Raw genomic sequence first — 18,258 nt, forward strand, 5'->3', positions numbered from 1 at the left:
CCACTCACCTCAGCCTCCCAAAGGCGCGGGATGACAGGCTGAGCCACCGAGCCCGGCGCACATTTTTTTTAAAAGTCAATGACTGAGCAGGAGGGCCCAGTGCCGTTCCTCACTCCCACAGACGCACATGGCTCCTGGGACTCTGGGGGCCCTGAGAATGCACAGAGCAACCACAGCTGGGAACACATCTACAACTCATCTCTAAGCGGGGACCACACACCCAGAAATACGCAACAGGTCACACATGGACAGTGAGAGCAGTGGCTGACCTGTCCTGGCCCCTGGCTAATGGGCTTGCAGAGAGTTTCCCCATAGACAAGCCATGCCATCCTCTTCGAAAGTCCCCCAAAACAGCTACTATTACCCTATTTTTCAGTTAAAAAATGTTGATTCTTTTTTTTTTTTTTTTTTTGAGTTGGAGTCTCACTCTGTCACCCAGGCTGAAGTGCAGTGGCATGCTCACGGCCACTGCAGCCTTGTCCTGGGCTCAGGCGATCCTTCCACCTCAGACTTCCAAGTAGCTGGAACCACAGGCACGTGCCACCACGCCGGTTAATTTTTTATTTATTGTCCCAGCTAGTTTTGAACCCCTGGGCTCAGGCAATCCTCTCACCTCCACCTCCCAAAGTGCTAGGATTATAGGCATGAGCCACCACACCCAGCAAAGATTGATTCTTAGATCCAAGCTTAGCTAAACATTTTCAGAGATCCAGGTACTCTGAGTGCTCTGAATTCAACAAATCCAACTGCACTGGGGTCACGACTGTCACACCTTGAAGGCTGACACATCTTCAGGAGAATTTCTGAAACTCATCTGAGAACAGGCAATGCTGGTCCCCTGGCCAGGCAGCAGCTGCCACCCCAGCCCAAAGCAAGCTCCCACCACTGTGGTGCCAGGCGGCAAGTTGCCATTTCTGGCTGGTTCACACAGGGACAGTGATGGCTCTCTACAGGGAGCTTGGGCCCCTCCTGTGGACTGCAGGAGCCACTGGAGAGCACCTCTCGTAGGTATCTGGCAGGAGGAACACCCACAGTGCTCACAGCTCTCCACCAAGGGATGTTCACAGGCCGATGATGCTGGTGTTTGTCAGCCCGCCCTTGACTTTCTCAGGGGTGACCACCCACATCCACAGGGGGGCAGATACACAGGGCTGCATGGGGGTCCTGCCCAGTCCCACCCCAGGCATCCTGACCAGCCCTCAGCTCCAGGCAACATGTAGAGGGCTCACTGCCAGCCCTATTCACAGGAAAGCACAGGCTGCATCTGCCCACGGGTGACACAGACCAGCTACCGTGGCAGCATGCACATAAACCGGCCCACCCTGAGGCGCCAGTACCTTCCCTGCCATCCTCGGGCTTCAGCAGGAACATGTCTGCATGCTGGGTGCCTCTGTCCACGTCCTTCTTGATTCTCTGCAAGAGGAAGAGGAGCCGTGTAAGAGCCCCCTGGGCCACCCATAGCAGTAGTCACAGCCCCTCCCAGTGGGTGTACGGCAATGAGGACTTGAGTTTTCCCTGAGAAGAGCAGCTACAGCTTCTGGAACACAACGGGAGCGCCAAGGTTTGCGTTCAGTGTGCAGTCGTAACATCACAGGACAGACATGTTACCTAAAAGGAGATCCACTTCACGCAGCACCTTTCCCGTGGCACAGCCATGCTAGGAACATGCCAGGGCTTCTTGTTGGTGCTTACTGTGGCTCCCAGGGCAGCCCTGCTGTGTGGAGGGGACCTCTGACACCATCATTACAAGTCAAACCCACACACGGCTCCCGTGTGCTCTCATCACCTCTCAGGTGGGATGACTTGGGCCTCAGAGTAGGAATCACGTTGATGTCAGGGCCGAGGCTAGTCACTACACGCCAGAGGTCTTTCTGAGCTCTGAAATCACCAGGCCCACGTCTCCTAACCCTCAGTCTTCTGCTTCCAACGCATCCCACCACCCACCCAACAAGATGCACATTTGACACTAACACCCTGTGTCCTTGCAGCCACCCTCACCTTGGCCCCCAAGGCGCCAATAGCTAACCAAGTTCTCACCCAGAGGTGGGCTCCCAGCCACCCCCACTTCCCATCTTTGGCTGCACCTTGCATTCCCTATTTTAATATGTTTCCTTTGGAAGTCTTGTATTCACACACACACTGAGAAGGCAGCACAGAGTCCCATGCCCGGCATCAGTGCCCCTGCTGTTCATGCACTGCACTGCATGGCATGTCTGTCGTCGTTTTTGAACCAGTGTCGATGTGCTGTCATGAACCACTCACTCATTTCCCCTCATGTCCTTTTCCTGCTCCCAATTTCCAACCAGGACCCTCTAGGGCAGGGAGTCGTCTCGTCTCCCGAGGCTCCCATGGGTTGTAACAGTCCTAGACTCTCCTGTCTTCCAGGCCCCAGGCAGTTCTGAGGACGGCTCAGGTATCTGTTGAACGTCTCTGTGGGGTTTGCTGCTGCTCTTGTCACTATTAGGCTGGGGTGTCGAGTCACTGGGAGGAAGATCCCAAGATGTAGCCTCTCCCCACATCCTGTCAAAGGTCATACCTGTCACAAGACTCATCACTGTGATGTTGACATTGACCATCCATCACAAGACTCATCACTGTGACACTGACCTTGATCATCATCACAAGACTCATCACTGTGATGGTGACCTTGACCACCTGTCACAAAACTCATCACCGTGACGGTGACCTTAACCACCCATGATAAGACTCATCACCGTGACGGTGACCTTGACCACCTGGCCGAGGCTGCTGCCAGGTTTCACTGTGAAGTGACTACTCTGCCACTTCCATTGTGTCTCTGGAAAGGACATCACTGTGTGGCCCCACTTCAGGAGAGGATGCTCCCCTCCTAGAGGGCACAGTATCTACACCAATTACCTGGGAGGTTTCTCCCTGACTTATGAATTGTCATTTTTTTTTTGAGTTGGAATCTCATTCTGTCATCCAGGCTGGAGTGCAGTGGCACACTCACTCAATCTACTGGGCTCAGGCGATCCTTCTGCCTCAGCCTTCTAAGTAGCTGGAACTACAGGCACACGCCACCATGCCCGGCTATTTTTTTTTTCTTTTATTGTAGAGATGAGGTCTCACTGAGTTTCCCAGGCTGGTCTCGAACCCATGGGCTCAGGCAATCCTCTCACCTCAGCCTTCCAAAGTGCTGGAATTATAGGCATGAGCCATCGTGTCTGGCTGAGTCATCATTACTAATAGCAAGAACATGTGTGTGTTTATGGTCAACTCCGGGCATCCTACGCATCACTGTTGCTCATAGTGCTCCAGCCTTGATCCCTGGGAGCCCTTCCCGCTGGCCCCCGGGACACTCACCACCAGAGCGGCTTTGCTTCAGCTCCTCCTCAAGGTCCAGTGCTGCAGAGTGCTCTGACCCACCTTGTGAGTCCCCTTGGGTGCCCAGGCTCCCCTGCTGGAGACCTAAGCTCTGGACCAGCTGTTGTGAGGTGCTGTGCTAGGCCCCTCCTCCAACAGGGCAAGGTCGGTGTGCACACAGGTCACTAATATGTGCCATGTTTACTCTAGTGGGAAAAACATCAATTTCCCTTTTGAAAAACTAGAACAATCTGATTGTCCATGGAGACTCCATGCTTCCCCCTGGGCTGATTATCCTAAACCAAGGAGGGCCAACAAAGGTTGCACGTGGAAAGTGGCCCGATTCTCAGGACGTGGAAAGCAAGTGCCGGTCTCTCGTCTCCATCTGTGCAATTCAAAGATGCAGTTTCTGCACGTGACAGACAGTTATGAAGACCAAAGTCTCTCTTCTAGCAGGCTGATGCAGGGGAAGCAACTGATGCAGGGGAAGTAACTGCCATTTCCTGCTCTTCCAACCAAGCCCACTTTATGGGAACCGAACCTCCCTCCCAGAGGCTCCATGTGCTGAGGGGACCGTGAAGGAATTCCATGATGTCCCATGTCACGGTCACCTCACAGCCCTTCTTGTCTCGTGCAGTGTCTGCGCCTATCTATGGGGACTGTCTTGCTCAGGGAATGATTATGCTACAATGTTTAGCTTCCTTCCCTCAAGACAATGAGCCAGAGTCGCGGCCCTTCACGAGGTCCACTCGGCCACATGTCTGTGGACACTTCTGGCACACGGCCACAGCCCTTTAGAGCCAGTGGGCCTGGGGCCCTCCTGCCCACAGTTGCCCACTCCTCACACAGCTGTGTCTTTTTCTTGAAAGGTTTTGACTTCCCAGACATCCCATCTGTCTTTAGGAAATAAAAAGCTGCCGTGAACTCTCCTTTTATTCTGCTTTACCCACCTCAGATTCCTCGTTAGAGCAGAACATGCTAGCTTTAGTCTCTTCACAAAAAGGGATTCAACTGCAGACCAGCAGAAGCTGCATGGGCTGGTTAGTACTCTGACAAGGCCCCTGCTCTCACAGACAGGCCCCTCCTCAGCATCTAGGAAGTCCCAACAGCAACATCGACCCAATGGCCACTAGGCACAAGCTGCAGGGAGTTCTCCTCCCACCACACAGGCCATCCAACACATGATGAGAGGACTAAAGGCGTGTGGGAGACACCAAGTGTCGCCACGCAGTCCAGCTGTCTCTGAATTCACTCAGAGTCAGGCCGAGAGCCCAGGGTCCTCCAAGAGGCACTCTGAGGGTCACAGATGCACCGCCTCACTCGGACCAGCCTAGCACGCCACCTTATCAAGAAAACCCTCCCTTACTCTCATGGAACAAGAATACCCGCTCAGGAACAAGCCAACCCTGCATGAGTGTCTGTCTCGAGCTGCATCTCTCTTGGAATGTGTCAGCACGGGCTGGGATCTGGCCACAGACAGGCTCCTTCCTAGGACAGTTGGGAGCGCCAAATGAGGATGATCCTGGGTCCTGTGCGGAGGAGACCTGGCCAGCCTCCCACCTTCTGTGGGCCACCCAGCCGCTGCACTACAATGTGATGTGAGGGCAGAGACGGTGCCCGAGGAGGACGGCTGAGCAGCCCACTGCTGGTGAGAGGAGGAGGCATGGGGCATATGCTCTGACTGGAGGCATGGAGTAGGATCAGGCTCTCTCTTGGCCACCTCTAACCACTCGGTGAGCCGTGAGGAGGGGTGGCAGGGGGCAGAGTACCTTCTGGGAACGCGCACTGGGTTGGGCGGGGTGGGTGCCCACAGCCAGGTCTTCCAAGGAAGAAAAGCTTCAGGAGCCAAAGGCACACTGATGGTGCAGGTGCAAAGGCGTGCACTCCCCGGCCCAAAGCTCCAGGTGGGGTTCAAAAGCTCCAACTGGAACATGAGCAGACCACCATGGCCAGCCAGCATGCAGCCGAGTGCTTGCATGGACTACCCACTGGTTCCCACTCCCGAGTCTGCGTGGACTACCCACTGCCTCCCACTCCCAAGCACCCACAAAGCGAACCTGATTCCGGATGCTCACGAATCCAGACAGCCATGCTTTCCACCACAGTGACAGACACCAAAGGCTTGGGGCAGGAGCTGATGAACAAAGCCAACTCGGACCTTGTACCAGCAGGCAGAAGATGTGCTGGGGACCAGCAGTGTTCTGCTGAAAGCAGCCTCAGCATCACGTGCCACCGCTCGCCGCCCTGTGTTCTCTGGAGCATGTAGCCAGCACTGGCCTGAGCCTATCTCCCAGAGCCCTCCTGACCACCACTGTCTAGATGAGGTGCCCAATGCAGCCATGCTTCAGAGAACAAGCTGGCTTCTCTGCAGAACAGTGGCTGACCCGAAAGAATTTTAGTGTGGTCTGATCAATTCAGTGTGATCTCCAACCAGTTGCCATTAGAAAGCTGAAATCGGCTGGGCATGGTGGCTCACGCCTCACATCCCAGCACTTTGGGAGGTGGAGACGAGAGGACTGCCTGAGCCCAGGTGTTCAACTTGGCTTGACCGCTACAATAAATCAAAAAATTAGCTGGGCATGGTGACACATGCCTATGGTTCCAGCTGCTTAGAAGGCCAAGGGGCAGGAGGATCACCTGAGCCCGGCAGGTTGAGGCTGTGGTGGCTGGCCATGAGGCTGAATCCTTCATCTCTAGTCCTGCAAACCTTCCAGAAGCTTCACTGTTTTGATGTGCTTGCTGGGGTGGGTGGGAGGCTGGAACCCAGGGCACTGACATGGGAAGTTCTGCAAGTTGTTCCATGACCCGGAGACAGGTGTGTGCATACCAGCCAAGGTCCAGGAACCGAGAGCCCCCCAGCCCCAGCCCTGCCTCCCACCAGCTTATGTGTGTGAGGAAAAGCACAGCCTCCTCTGTCACTGTGCACCAGGTCTGGTGCCTCTTAACAGAGACAGAAACATAATGACAAAAATAAAAACCTCGACCCATAGTTACTACCTCATTATAAACATTTTAAGCAACATTTTAAGCAGAGACCTGCTGTTTAATACCAGGGCTCAGAATCCAAGCAGTCAAAATAGCACCTGGTAGAAAGGCTTCTCCTTGGACAGAGCAGGGGGCAGTCGAGTGCCCCTCCACCTCCGCAGAGCTCTCCAGGCAGGAATGCCCTGACGGTCAGGGTCCGCACTGTTTACACACAGCAGAGCACTGCTCACAAGACTGCAATTACCTAACTGCATGGCAGGAAAGCGAAGCCTAACATGGATGAGCACACTCTGACATTTCCTTGCACCCTCTCAAGAAATGTGGTGCCAGCTTCCCCGGTCCAAGGGTGCCCCCCGCCTCCGTCGTCCCCCCACTGATAAGGCATCATGCACGACCACCCCACGTGCTGTGTGTTGCCAGTCACCCCCTCCTCCTCTGGCGCCAACCAATGCTTTCGTGCATCTTCTCTAACAAACGCCTCCTGCGGACCCACTGCCTGTCACTGTGCATTGTGTTCCCTTGCTGGCCTGTCCTTCTAGCCTTCCTCCTGGTGCCCCCTCACGCACTGCCCTGCTGGTGCCAGCTCTCCAGGGAGAGGCTTAACTCCTCCCTCAACCCCTCCTAGCCCTGCTCTCCCACACTGCACAGACCCCAGAATTCTAGTCATAGCGGCTCGCTGACTTCCAACGCACTCTGCCCATTTCTGACCCCGCTCCTTTGCTCAGAAACTGCCCCTTGTTTGAAAACCCACCCAAGCCACCTCCTTCCTAACGAGTCTGGTCCCAGCTCGAGCTGTGCCACCCCTCAGACCTGTCCAGGCACAGAGCCCACAGTGACTGCCCCACTCCAGGGCAGCAGCCCTCAGGGTGTCGACACCCACAAGCAGCCGTCCCTCAGCTACATGCCTGGCCAGCAGGGCTGGGACATAAAGCTTTACTGAGGCCTGGTCCCACACCTCATGCAGGAACACTCGTAACACACCACTGAGATGCCGCTCAGTCTCGACCATGTCAGATGAGACTCAGTGTGCACCACATAAGATTCAATTTTTCTGTTTCTGCAGATGAAACCAGAAAACAAAAATAAAGATCATTTCCTAGATCTGCAAGAAAGCAAATCAATCCCCTAGTGGAAAGGACCACAGGGGATAAGGGGTCACATGGCACATGTGTACCTGCCACAGACATTGGGCAGAGTCGGGGGGAATCAAGGTGTGAGACCACCATGAGCTGGTAGGCACTTAGAAAGACCTCATCCAGCTGGGCTCGGTGGCTCAGCCTGTAATCCTGCACTTTGGGAGGCTGAGGTGAGTGGATTGCCTGAGCCCGCGGGTTCAAGACCTGCCTGGGCAACTTGGCGAGACCTCGTCACTACAATAAATCAAAAAAAATTAGCTGGGCATAGTAGCGCAATGCTTGTAATTCCGGATACTCAGAAGGCTGAGGCGGAAGTATTGCCGGAGCCCAGCAGGTCCAGGCTGCAGTGGCCGGGAGCGTGCCACTGCACTCCAGTCTGGGTGACAGAGACTCCAACTTAAAAAAAAAAAAAAAAAGAAAGACCTCATCACCACAAGCCAAGGCAGATGTGGGGGTCCTTCCACCTGTCTCTCTGCTCACACATCAGTTCAGAAGCTCAAGATGAGCCTTTCTTCAAAAGAGACAGCGAGATAGCAGGGAAGCCAGTGACCCATGCCCATAGCACAAGAGGAAGGGCTGAATGGTTAAGGACTGGGACGGAAGAAACACAAAAGTGATCTAGACAGAAAGCTCACAAGCACCTCACAGGTAAATCACCAGAACTATCAACTCTCAGCAAGGCTGCAGAGATCACACAGACAGCCACAGAATTTCAACATGCCTGCAACAGGTAGAGAAATAGGAGTGTGAATTCCACTCTAGTCACAGTGGAATAGAAATCCACTACAATAAGATATGTAGGAAAATCCCAAATATTTGGAATTAAACACACTCTTAAGTAATTCACAATTCAAAAATGAAACCACAAAGGAAATTAGAAAATATTTTAATATTGATAACGTTTATAAAATGCAGTTTAAAAACAGCTTCTAGAGGGAAATGTATCAATTTCAATATCTATATTCAGAAAAGATCTAAAACAGCCTCACCTTTAAGAAGCCACAAGAGTGGGGCGCACGCCAAGTAAGAGGGAGGATGGAGGTAACAACTCAGCCGACTTATAAGACAGCCACAGTGGGAAATGACCTCCACTGAATGCCACATGAAGCGGGCAAACCCCGAGCGAGGTCAGTCAGGAAAAAGAGATGATGATTAATCTCAGGGAAAGGAGAGTGGGTATCAGGGTGGGTCCCATACGCATTAAAGCAATGAAGGAGCGTGAACAGCTTTAAGAAAACTGACAACAGAGATAAAGAGAACAAAAAAATTTTTTTGAGTTGGGGTGTCACTCTATTGCCCAGGTTGGAGTGCAGGGGCACAATCATGGCTCACCACAGCCTCAACCTCCTATGCTCAGATGACCTCCCCACCTCAGACCTCTGAGTAGCTGGGACTACAGGCCTGTGCCACCATACTCGGCTAGTTTTTTTATTTTTTGTACAAAAGAGGTCTTGTCAAGTTGCCCAGGCTGGTCTCGAACTCCTGGGCTCAAAAAAAAGAAAATTTATTTTTGTCAGCTTCATCTCTGTTGTCTGTTTTCCCACTCAAAAAAAAAAATTACAAGCAATTTCCCTCATGAACACAGACACAAGAATACTAAAGTCATTTCAGCAACACTGGGGAAAATACAGCATAAGCAAGTGGAGGGTATCCAATAAACACCAAGGTCTTAACATTAAAAAAATCAAGCAAATTGATAAGCTGAACAAAAGAGAAAAACCATGTGATCATTTCAGTACATGCAGACCATGGATTTAGCAAAACTGTGTATCCATCCAAGACAAAAATTCTCAGAAGAACAGAATAAAATTTAGAATGAGCCGGGCTCGGTGGCTCAGTCTGTAAGCCCACGCCTTTGGGAGGCTGAGGTGAGTGGATTGCCTGAGCTCACGGGTTCGAGAACCGCCTGGGCAGGCGAGATCTCATCTCTACAATAAATCAAAAAATTAGCCGGACGTGGTAGCGCGCACTTGTAATTCCAGCTACTCGGAAGGCTGAGGCGGAAGGATCGCCGGAGCCCAGCAGGTCGATCGAGGCTGCGGTGGCTGGGAGCGGCCACTGGGCGACAGAGTGAGACTCCAACTCAAAAAAAAAAACCTTAGAATGTAGAGTGGTCCCTGAGCAGCCCCAGTTAACACTGTCCTGAGGCGGGTCCCTGGCTGCCTTTCTCCTCAGACCGAGAGCACCCCTGAGGCGCACTGCTCACTTCTAGCAAGGCTGCATCCAGCTGTGGCAACAAGACAAGATGAAGGAGAGGCACGAGGACCAAAGGAGAAAGTAAAACAGCCCATCTGCACATCACACAGCTGCTTTCATCATCTTCACGAGTCTGAAGCTACAGAAAGTAGTTTCTCAAAATAAAAGGTGAATATACCAAAAAAAAAAAAAAAACCAGTTTTTACATATTAGCAGGAAACAATTGGAAAGCATAATTTCAAAAAAGTCCACTCACAACAGCATCAACAAACACAAAATAAACGTAACAAAAAATATGTAAGAAGACCTCTTCACTGGGAACTATAAAACACTGCTGAAAGACATGAAAGAAAACCAAAATATGGAAAGAACACATGTCTAAAGACTAGAACACTAGGCCGGGTGCAGTGGCTCATGCCTATAATCCCAGCACTTTGGGAGGCCGAGGCGAGAGAACTGCCTAAGCTCAGGGGTTTGAGACCAGCCTGGGCAACTTGGTGAGACCTTATCTCTACTAAAAAAAAAAAAAAAGACTGGAACACTCAAAGATGTCAAATCTCCCCCAAAATTCATCTACAGATTTAAAGCAACCCTAATCATAATTCCCAGAACGTTTTGGGGGAGTCTTGTGGCCTTTTTTTTTTTTTAAAAGAAACTGACACACTGGCCACGTGAGGTGGTTCAAGTCTGTAATCATAGCACTTCGAGAGGCCGAGGCGAGAGGATTGCCTGAGCTAAGGGGTTCGAGATCAGCCTGGGCAACTTGGTGAGACCTCGTCTCTACCAAAAAAAAAAAAAAAAAAAGCCATGAGTGGTACTACACCCCTGTAGTTCCAAAAAAAAAAAAAAAAAGAAATTGACATGCTGATGCTAAAATTCATATGGAAATGCTAAGAACCTAAAATAGCCAAAACAATTTTGAAACAGATGAACGGTGTATGGCCTACCTTCAAGACCTTCTAGGAGGGCATGACGATGAAGACAGTGGGACATGCTAACGTCAGGATGGACAAATCGATGGAAATGAACTGAAAGCCATAAACAGACCTACATTTCCACAGTCATGAGACTCTCCAAAGGCCCTGAGGCAGCCAATGGAAAAGGCATCTCTTCACAGACAGTGCTGGAATAAATGAGTATCCATAGGCGATAACTTAATGCCTACCTCGTGCTACACATGAAAACTAGTTCAAGGTAGACTGCAGAATTACACATAAAAGATAAAACCATACTGTTTTTAGAGAAAAATATAAGCAAACCCTCATTACCGAAGGTAAACAAGGCTTTCTTAGTTCACAGAGGGCAGTATCCTAAGAGAAAAACAGAATAAATTAAACTTTATCAAAACTCAAAGCTTCTATCATCAATGAACACTTAAGACAATGAATGGGCATGCCACCGCCTAGAAGGATACTTGTAATACACAGACCTGAAAAGCACCAATCTCCAGAATATAAAGAACGCTTATGCCACAAAAAGTATAAGCCATTATAAACAGCAAGAAACATGGACATACACTTCAGAGAAGATGAACAAATGCCCGATAAGCTCATGAAAAGCACTCACCATCAGCAGTCATCAGAGAAATGGGAATTAAAACCAAGAGATAACACACATCTACCAGAATGGCTAGCATTAAAAAGACTGACATGTCAGGTATTGGCGAGCTCATGGAACAACCAGAGCTTGCAGGCATCTTTGGTGCAAATGTAACTAACTATCTTTGCTGCAACTGTTTTGAGAAGGGGTCTGTTCAGTTTTTATTCATGGACGCCTACACAATGCCCACCCTGGGACCCAGCAGCTTCACTCCTGGGTTTTTACTTACTATCCAAGAGAAATCAAAATGTGCAGCCACACAAAGACTTGCATTAAAAAGCTCACGGCTGCCCGGCTTAGTGGCTCAGCCTGTAATCCCGCACTTTGGGAGGCTGAAGTGAGTGGATTGCCTAAGCCCGCGGGTTCGAGACCCGCCTGGGCAACTTGGCAAGACCTCATCTCTACAATAAATCAAAAAAATCAGCCGGGCATGGTGGTGCATGCCTGTAGTTCTGGCTACTTGGAAGGCTGAGGCGGAAGGATCGCCGGATCCCAGTGGGTCAAGGTTGCGGTGGCCGGGAGTGGCCACTGCACTCCAGTCTGGGCGAGAGTGAGACTCCAACTCAAAAAAAAAAAAAAAAGAAAGAAAAGAAAAGGCTCACAGCTTTATTATTCATGGACAGTCAAAGGCTGGCAACACTTCAGGTGTCCATCAGCAAAAAAACCAGAAACACGATTATGACACAGTCATATAACAGCACTTGGCACTCAGCAGCAACAAGCTGAAAAGTGGTAAACCTGAAAACCACACTGCCTATAAGATGACTTCCACAAAAGAATATATGCTGTATGACTGCATCTATCCAACGTTTTAGAACAGGCAAATCTCACATGGTGGGAAAAGTTGGAACAGTCCTTGCCTCTGAGGATGGGGGGGCAGGGTGTGGACTTATCACAGCTAGACAGTACATGCTTGGAATGTATGTGCCTCACTCTAGGTAGACTTTACTTGAAAACTGTCATTGACTTCCACTTGGTTATATGCATGCTTGAGTATCTAGGAGGATGGTGCCTGCACTTACTTTGAAATACCTCAAAGACACAGGCAGCAGGACAGAGGCGGGGGTACAGATACATGAACAGATATGTGATAAAACACGTGTAGGGACTAGGTGGGGTGTAAGTGCTGTCAACTTCCCTCAAGTTGGCTCTATGCTTGAGAATTTTCAAAATGAAAGATTAAGGAAAATCCTACAAAGAGATGGCATCTCATTCCTCTCGAGTCACATAGATGGAAGGCTGGCGACGGGGAAAGGAGGAGCGGGCAACAGGGACATGAACTGACCGTAGACGAAGCTGTGCCTCTGCAGAGCCAGCAAGACACAAGAAATGGGCAACAGGGACACAGTGTGGACAGAGCCCACGTCCAGGCAGAGCAAGGGAGACATGAGGAGTGTGTGACAGGGGCATGTGTGTAGACGGAGCCCATGTCTCCACAGGGCCAGCAAGACTCAAGGAGTGAGCAACAGGGACATGCATGTGGACAGAGCTGACACCTGTGCCTCTACAGTGCTGGTAAGAGGTGTGGCACACGTGCACAAGAACATGCCTACAGCACCCCTAGAGGTCAGCAGGAAGGAGAAGCAAGCCCTGGTGCGCTCCACCACAGAGAACCATCTGGCAGGGAGTATCCTGGCTCAGGAGGAAAGCCCCTCAAAATGCAGAACTGTTCCTACTGCAGGGTTGTGGGATGTGGATGAGAACACAAGTGGCCTTTAAAAATCTTCATAGTGGCCGGACTTGATGGCTCAACCTGTAAGCCCAGCACTTTGGGAGGTTTGAGGTGAGTGGAATGCCTGAGCCCACAGGTTCGAGACCAGCTTGGGGCAACTTGGCAATATCTTGTCTCTACAATAAATCAAAAATTATCCGGGTGTGGGAGCACGCGTCTGTAGTTCTGGCTACCTGGAAGGCTGAGGCAAAAGGATCATTGAAGCCCAGCAGGCCAACACTGGGGTGGCCATGAGTGTGCCACTGCACCCCAGCCTGGGCAACAGAGTGAGACTTCAACTCAAAAACAAAAACAAAAAAAGTAAAAATCTTCATATGACCACAGAGCAGCAGGATACCACTATCCCTACTCCTAATTCTGTACAAAGACTATTCATGTTAAAGCAGTGTAAAATCGTATCTGGAAGCTTCAATCACTGATGAGGCTGAAGACAATGGACAGGGGAGACCATCTTCCCAGCCCGCTTCTCACCTGCTTCGAGTAGCCCCCATAGATGATGATGCCCTGCGGAGTGACGGACATCTGGCAGCCTGATCTGGGTGTGGGACCCATCCCCGACGGGGACAGCTTGCTCCACGTGAACGTGTCCAGGTTAAAGGTATACACGTCGTTGTAATAGATGTAATCCCTGGTTCGAACAAAGCAACACAGATTGTCATGGTCAGTAACAGGAAAAGGCAGTGGTGTTAAAAAGTGAAACTGATTTAAACCAGAGGTAAATTTCCTACTATGGAAGAAACAGTGTTTTTCCTCTGTTCTCACACCAACACAATGACAATCAACACAGAAGACGTCTGTGACCAAACATGAGGGAGTTTTCCCCACCAACAAACAGCAACACCAGCTGGCCACCCCCAACTCCTTCCTGACACCATCTACCAGGAGAGAGCATGCCATTCCCACTAAGTCACCTGCTTAACTGAAGTCTAAGTTCACATAAGAAAACCACAAGCACATGTGAGATTGCATTTGAAATCCAGAATAACACTAGCCCACAGAAGCCCAGCAACATAATCTGGAAGTTATACCTTACATGGCTAACAAAATCAGTCTCGTAGATAATCACACTAGGTTGCTATGCGTGCAACTTTAAGACTAACAGTGAACTACAGATCTAACTGAATAATGTTTGAAACATTCACAGCTTGGCAGAACCACTGCGATCCCCAGACTGGCCTGGAGGGGTGGGAGAGGGTGAGGTGGTCTCGAAGCCAAAAGCCCAGAAGCAGACTTCTGCGTCTACAAGCACAGCAGGCAAGGAGGGGCCTCAGGTGCTCTTGGGACTCAGACCAGACAGGCCTGGAAAAGGGAAGGGACACCACATGCAGGAAGACTCCCAGGGCACTAAGAACACCATGTCCTGATGTGGGATTTTACAGAGTAACGGTGGACAAGCAGACACTGCTCTCTAGCTGTGCAGGAAGGAGAGCTAACACTGACTTCTAAGAGAAGCAGCCATGGAAGAGTGAGAACTGCTAGCCCAAGTCTGGGGTGGCCACTTTTCTCTGCCATGCCACATGGTATGTGGACAGAAGTCACCACCCGTGCCCTCTGCCACATCTTAAAAAATAACCCTCTGAACCTGCTAATACCACTCAGACCTCAGACTCACGGTGCCCTGCGGCAGGAGGACATCTCCTAATAAGTAAACTGAGGATGCAGAGTTCTTCAACCAAGGAACAAGACTGCAGGTGCCTGCTTTCTCTGTCTCACAAGGCAGTTCTTCAGTATAGAAATTCATGCAAGACAAGCAGCAGTTGCTCCCAGGAAATGCAGGGCGCCAGTGTCCAAGTGCCTGACTGACCTGCACTACACGGACGACAACCACACAATGCCCATCCGTCCCCGTGTCTTCCCTCTTTTTGTATGTGTGAAACACTTCATATAAATAATTTTAAACAGGGTAACAGATTAACAATAGCTTTGAAAAACATTCTGATTTTTAAATGGTTGCAAGTTAAAAGTGCTGTGAAAACTTGATTTAATTTGTCACCCATAAGGTCGAGGGAGGAAGGACCATACACATGAATCCACGTGACAACCTCTCGTATGTGCACTGTCTAAGCTGGCCCAAGCCCTCTTCTCCAAAAGGGCAGCAAGCAACTGAGCCCACGGCATGGGGGACAGGTTAGGGGAAGCAAGCCGGTCAGGGCTCAAGCCAAAAAGCAGTGGCCCGGGCCTAAGGCAAGCACCTTCCACAGATGAGCGGCCTTGGCTTCCCATCTCTGAGATGGCAGCCTGCCCACTGACAGCTATGGCTACATACCTACTGTGTGTGAACACACCTGGCACACCGCACAAGACACAGTGTTACAGTACTGGCACATCCAAGGAACATCTTTAGGGACACAAATCACTCGTTGCTATGGTCTGAATCTGTCCCCACCCAAGCGCATGTTGAAATCTGAACTCAGCCACTGTTTTTGTTCAGCCCTGGCCAGGCCATGTGTTCATCGAGCTATGACCAGGCCATGTTTGCCAGCCCCTCTCCTACCTTGGGGAGGTGAATCTCCCCTCTCTCTCTAACTTTCAAATAAACTATATTTTCCAATCTAAACAAAAGAAGAAAGTTGAATCCCAGTGTGGGGGTGTGAGCGGCAGGCCCTGGGGAGGTGTCTGGGTCACAGGAGTGGATCCCTCGAGAACAGCTGGTGCTGCTCTCCCAGCATGAGTGAGGAGTTCTTGCAGGAAGGAATTCCTTCCAAAGAGAGTGGGCTGCTATGAAGCCAGAATGTCTCTAGAGTTCCCTCTTCCCCTGTGACGGGATGAGGCACAAAAGTCCTTGCCAGGAGCCAGGACCGTAGCCTGGAACTCTTCTTTATGAACTAAAGAGTTATGGGCATTCTGTTATAGTAACACAAAATGGACTAAGGCACTGATTTAATTTGAATGATATTCTTAAAATTTTCCTTCTTGAAAAGCATTTAAAGCCAGGCACAGTGGCTCACACCTGCCATTCCAGCACTTGGGGAGGCAGTGACAAGAGGACTGCCTGAGCCCACAGGTTCAAGACCAGCCTGGGCAACTTTGTCTCTACAATAAACAAAAAAAATTAGCTGGGTGTGGTGGTGCACGCCTGTGATCCCAGCTACTTGGAAGGCTGAGGCAGGAGGATCACCTGGGCTCAGCACAGACTGCAATGGCCATGAGCATGCCACTGCACTCCAGCCTGGATGACAGAGTGAGACTCCAACTTAAAAAAAAAAAAAAAAAAGAAAGCATTTAAAAATTTAGATTCCCCCTTCCCCAATTAACAAAATTAGTGAAAACATTTTGTATTTATTTATAAAGAAAACCTAAAATCTTAACTAGCCAAACCCATACCAGTGTCCCAGCCTACACAGGGGACTGTGGAAAAACGTCAACGCCTACCCCAAACTCATCCAGTGCTGCCTTCCTCACACAGGTGTCTGGGGATATATCTTCACGAACCAAAAAGTATCAGGAAAAGCCAAACACCCCGCGGGTCTCCCTCTATCCCTGTGACCGTCTCCACCATGTTGAATTGTTATTAAACCAAGAACTATCAGGAAAAGTCTGTGCAGGTGGATTGACAAAAATGTGAGTGGCACTGTCAACAAATAAACTCATCACTGTGTCACTTTTAAGGATCAAGAGAGGAAGAGGAGCTTGGTCAGGGAGGCCCACTGGGGAAGGGCAGGGGCTTCTCCAGCTGCCTACAACCAGGAGAGAGGAAAGCACTTCAGAGATGGCCCTCACGGTCACGATGGCCCAAGACGCTTCCCAGAATGTGTCACTATGCTAGACCACGACAGCAAGAACCCACTCGCCTATATCTTGCTTTTCTGGACCAAACCAGAGATGTTCAAAGTGTTGGGTGTAGAGATGACAGGCTTGAGCTCGTCAGAGAACCTGCCCTGTGCCCTGGAACCCAGTCAGTGGACAAGCAAAAGGAGAAGCAGAGACCAGAGCCCTCACAGCCCCACTGCAGGGGGCACACAGTGGCGTCCCCATGGCTACTTTAAATCACTGCAGACCAGTGATTCTCAAGAGAAGGTCCCTTGGCCGGCAGCATCAGCATCACTGGGCAGCGTGTTAGAAACGCAGGTTCTCAGGCCTACCCCAGGCTTACTGAGGCTGAGCGGGCAACTGGAGTTGTACCCAACCTTCCAGGGCATTCTGAGCCAGGCTATGGCTGGAGAATTCAGGGTCTGGCATAAAAGTAAGATGGGGGCTGTTCCTTGCTCAACAGTGAGTAAGCATGTCAACCCAGTCAAAGTACAACCTCAAACCCATGCAGGGTCTGGTGTGGCTGCCTGAGTTGGATGCCTTGAGGTTGCATGTTGAGAGGACTGGTGCATTTTTCTCATATATTCAGAATAGCCTTCCCATAAAAAGGCTACTCCTTAAATGCTTCAGAAAAGGATTTTTCTGCTTTTGGTACCAACCGTGCACTCTCATGGAAGCCACCAAAGAGGATCAGCTGTCTCTTCCAGGCCACCATCCGATGTCCACTCCGACCCGAAGGACCCCCTGTTGATCTAAAAGGAAAAAAAAAAAAAAAACAAGATATAAATAGGCTTCACTCTGGGGGGCAAGGCCCAGGGGTTTGGACCAGCCTGGGCAATTTGGCGAGACCCTGTCTCTGCAATAAATCATAAAGTTAGCTGGGTGTGATGGCATGCATCTGTAGTTCCAGCCACTTAGAAGACTGAAGTGGAAGGATTGCCTGAGCCCTGGAGGTCGACTCTGCAGTAGCTATGAGTGTACCACTGCACTCCAGTCTGGGCAACAGAATGAGACTTCAACTCAAAAAAAAAAAAAAGGATATAAACATGCTTAAGGTCTGTGGGAAAAAAACATTTTTTACACTGATTTCTTTTTTGTAAGCACTTACGGAGAACCATTTAATTCAATCCACAGGATGCCAAAACCATCCTGTTAAACTCTAGCTAGCTACTCACAACTTCAAGAATAAGACAAGAGACAATTTCCACGATCTTGGAGTAGAAAAAGACTTCTGGACTCCGGCAAAATAAAAAAAACTTCAAAACATGCCATTAAAAAAGAGGCATGCAACAGATTGGAAGAAATATTTTCAACTGACAAATGACTTGCATTCAGAATATATAAAAAATTCTATCTTAATAGTAAGATAAATGACCCAATGAAAATAAGGGGTAAAAATTTGACAGAAAGATCACAAGATATAAAAATGGGGGGGGAAAAGTAAATGGTTATAAAAACATGAAAAGAGCCAGGCTCGGTGGCTCAGCCTGTAATCCCGCGCCTTTGGGAGTCTGAGGTGAGTGGATTGTCTGAGCC

The 18,258-nt window shown here is 50.0% G+C and overlaps 1 protein-coding gene across 1 annotated transcript in view; it reads right to left on the reverse strand.

Annotated features, from left to right (window-relative positions):
- KLHDC4 (kelch domain containing 4) overlaps positions 1–18,258 on the reverse strand; it is a 41,381-nt gene that overhangs the window by 5,245 nt on the left and 17,878 nt on the right. Inside the window, exons 4-6 of the mRNA XM_021713200.1 lie at positions 17,382–17,474; positions 13,444–13,600; positions 1,338–1,413 (exon numbers count right to left, since the gene is read on the reverse strand). Of these exons, the coding sequence (XP_021568875.1) occupies positions 1,338–1,413; positions 13,444–13,600; positions 17,382–17,474 (326 nt within the window). The remainder of the gene's footprint in view (positions 1–1,337; positions 1,414–13,443; positions 13,601–17,381; positions 17,475–18,258) is intronic.

Source organism: Carlito syrichta, unplaced genomic scaffold (genome assembly GCF_000164805.1).
Source record: "Carlito syrichta isolate Samal-C Ts95f unplaced genomic scaffold, Tarsius_syrichta-2.0.1 Scaffold304337, whole genome shotgun sequence".
NCBI lineage: Eukaryota > Metazoa > Chordata > Mammalia > Primates > Tarsiidae > Carlito > Carlito syrichta.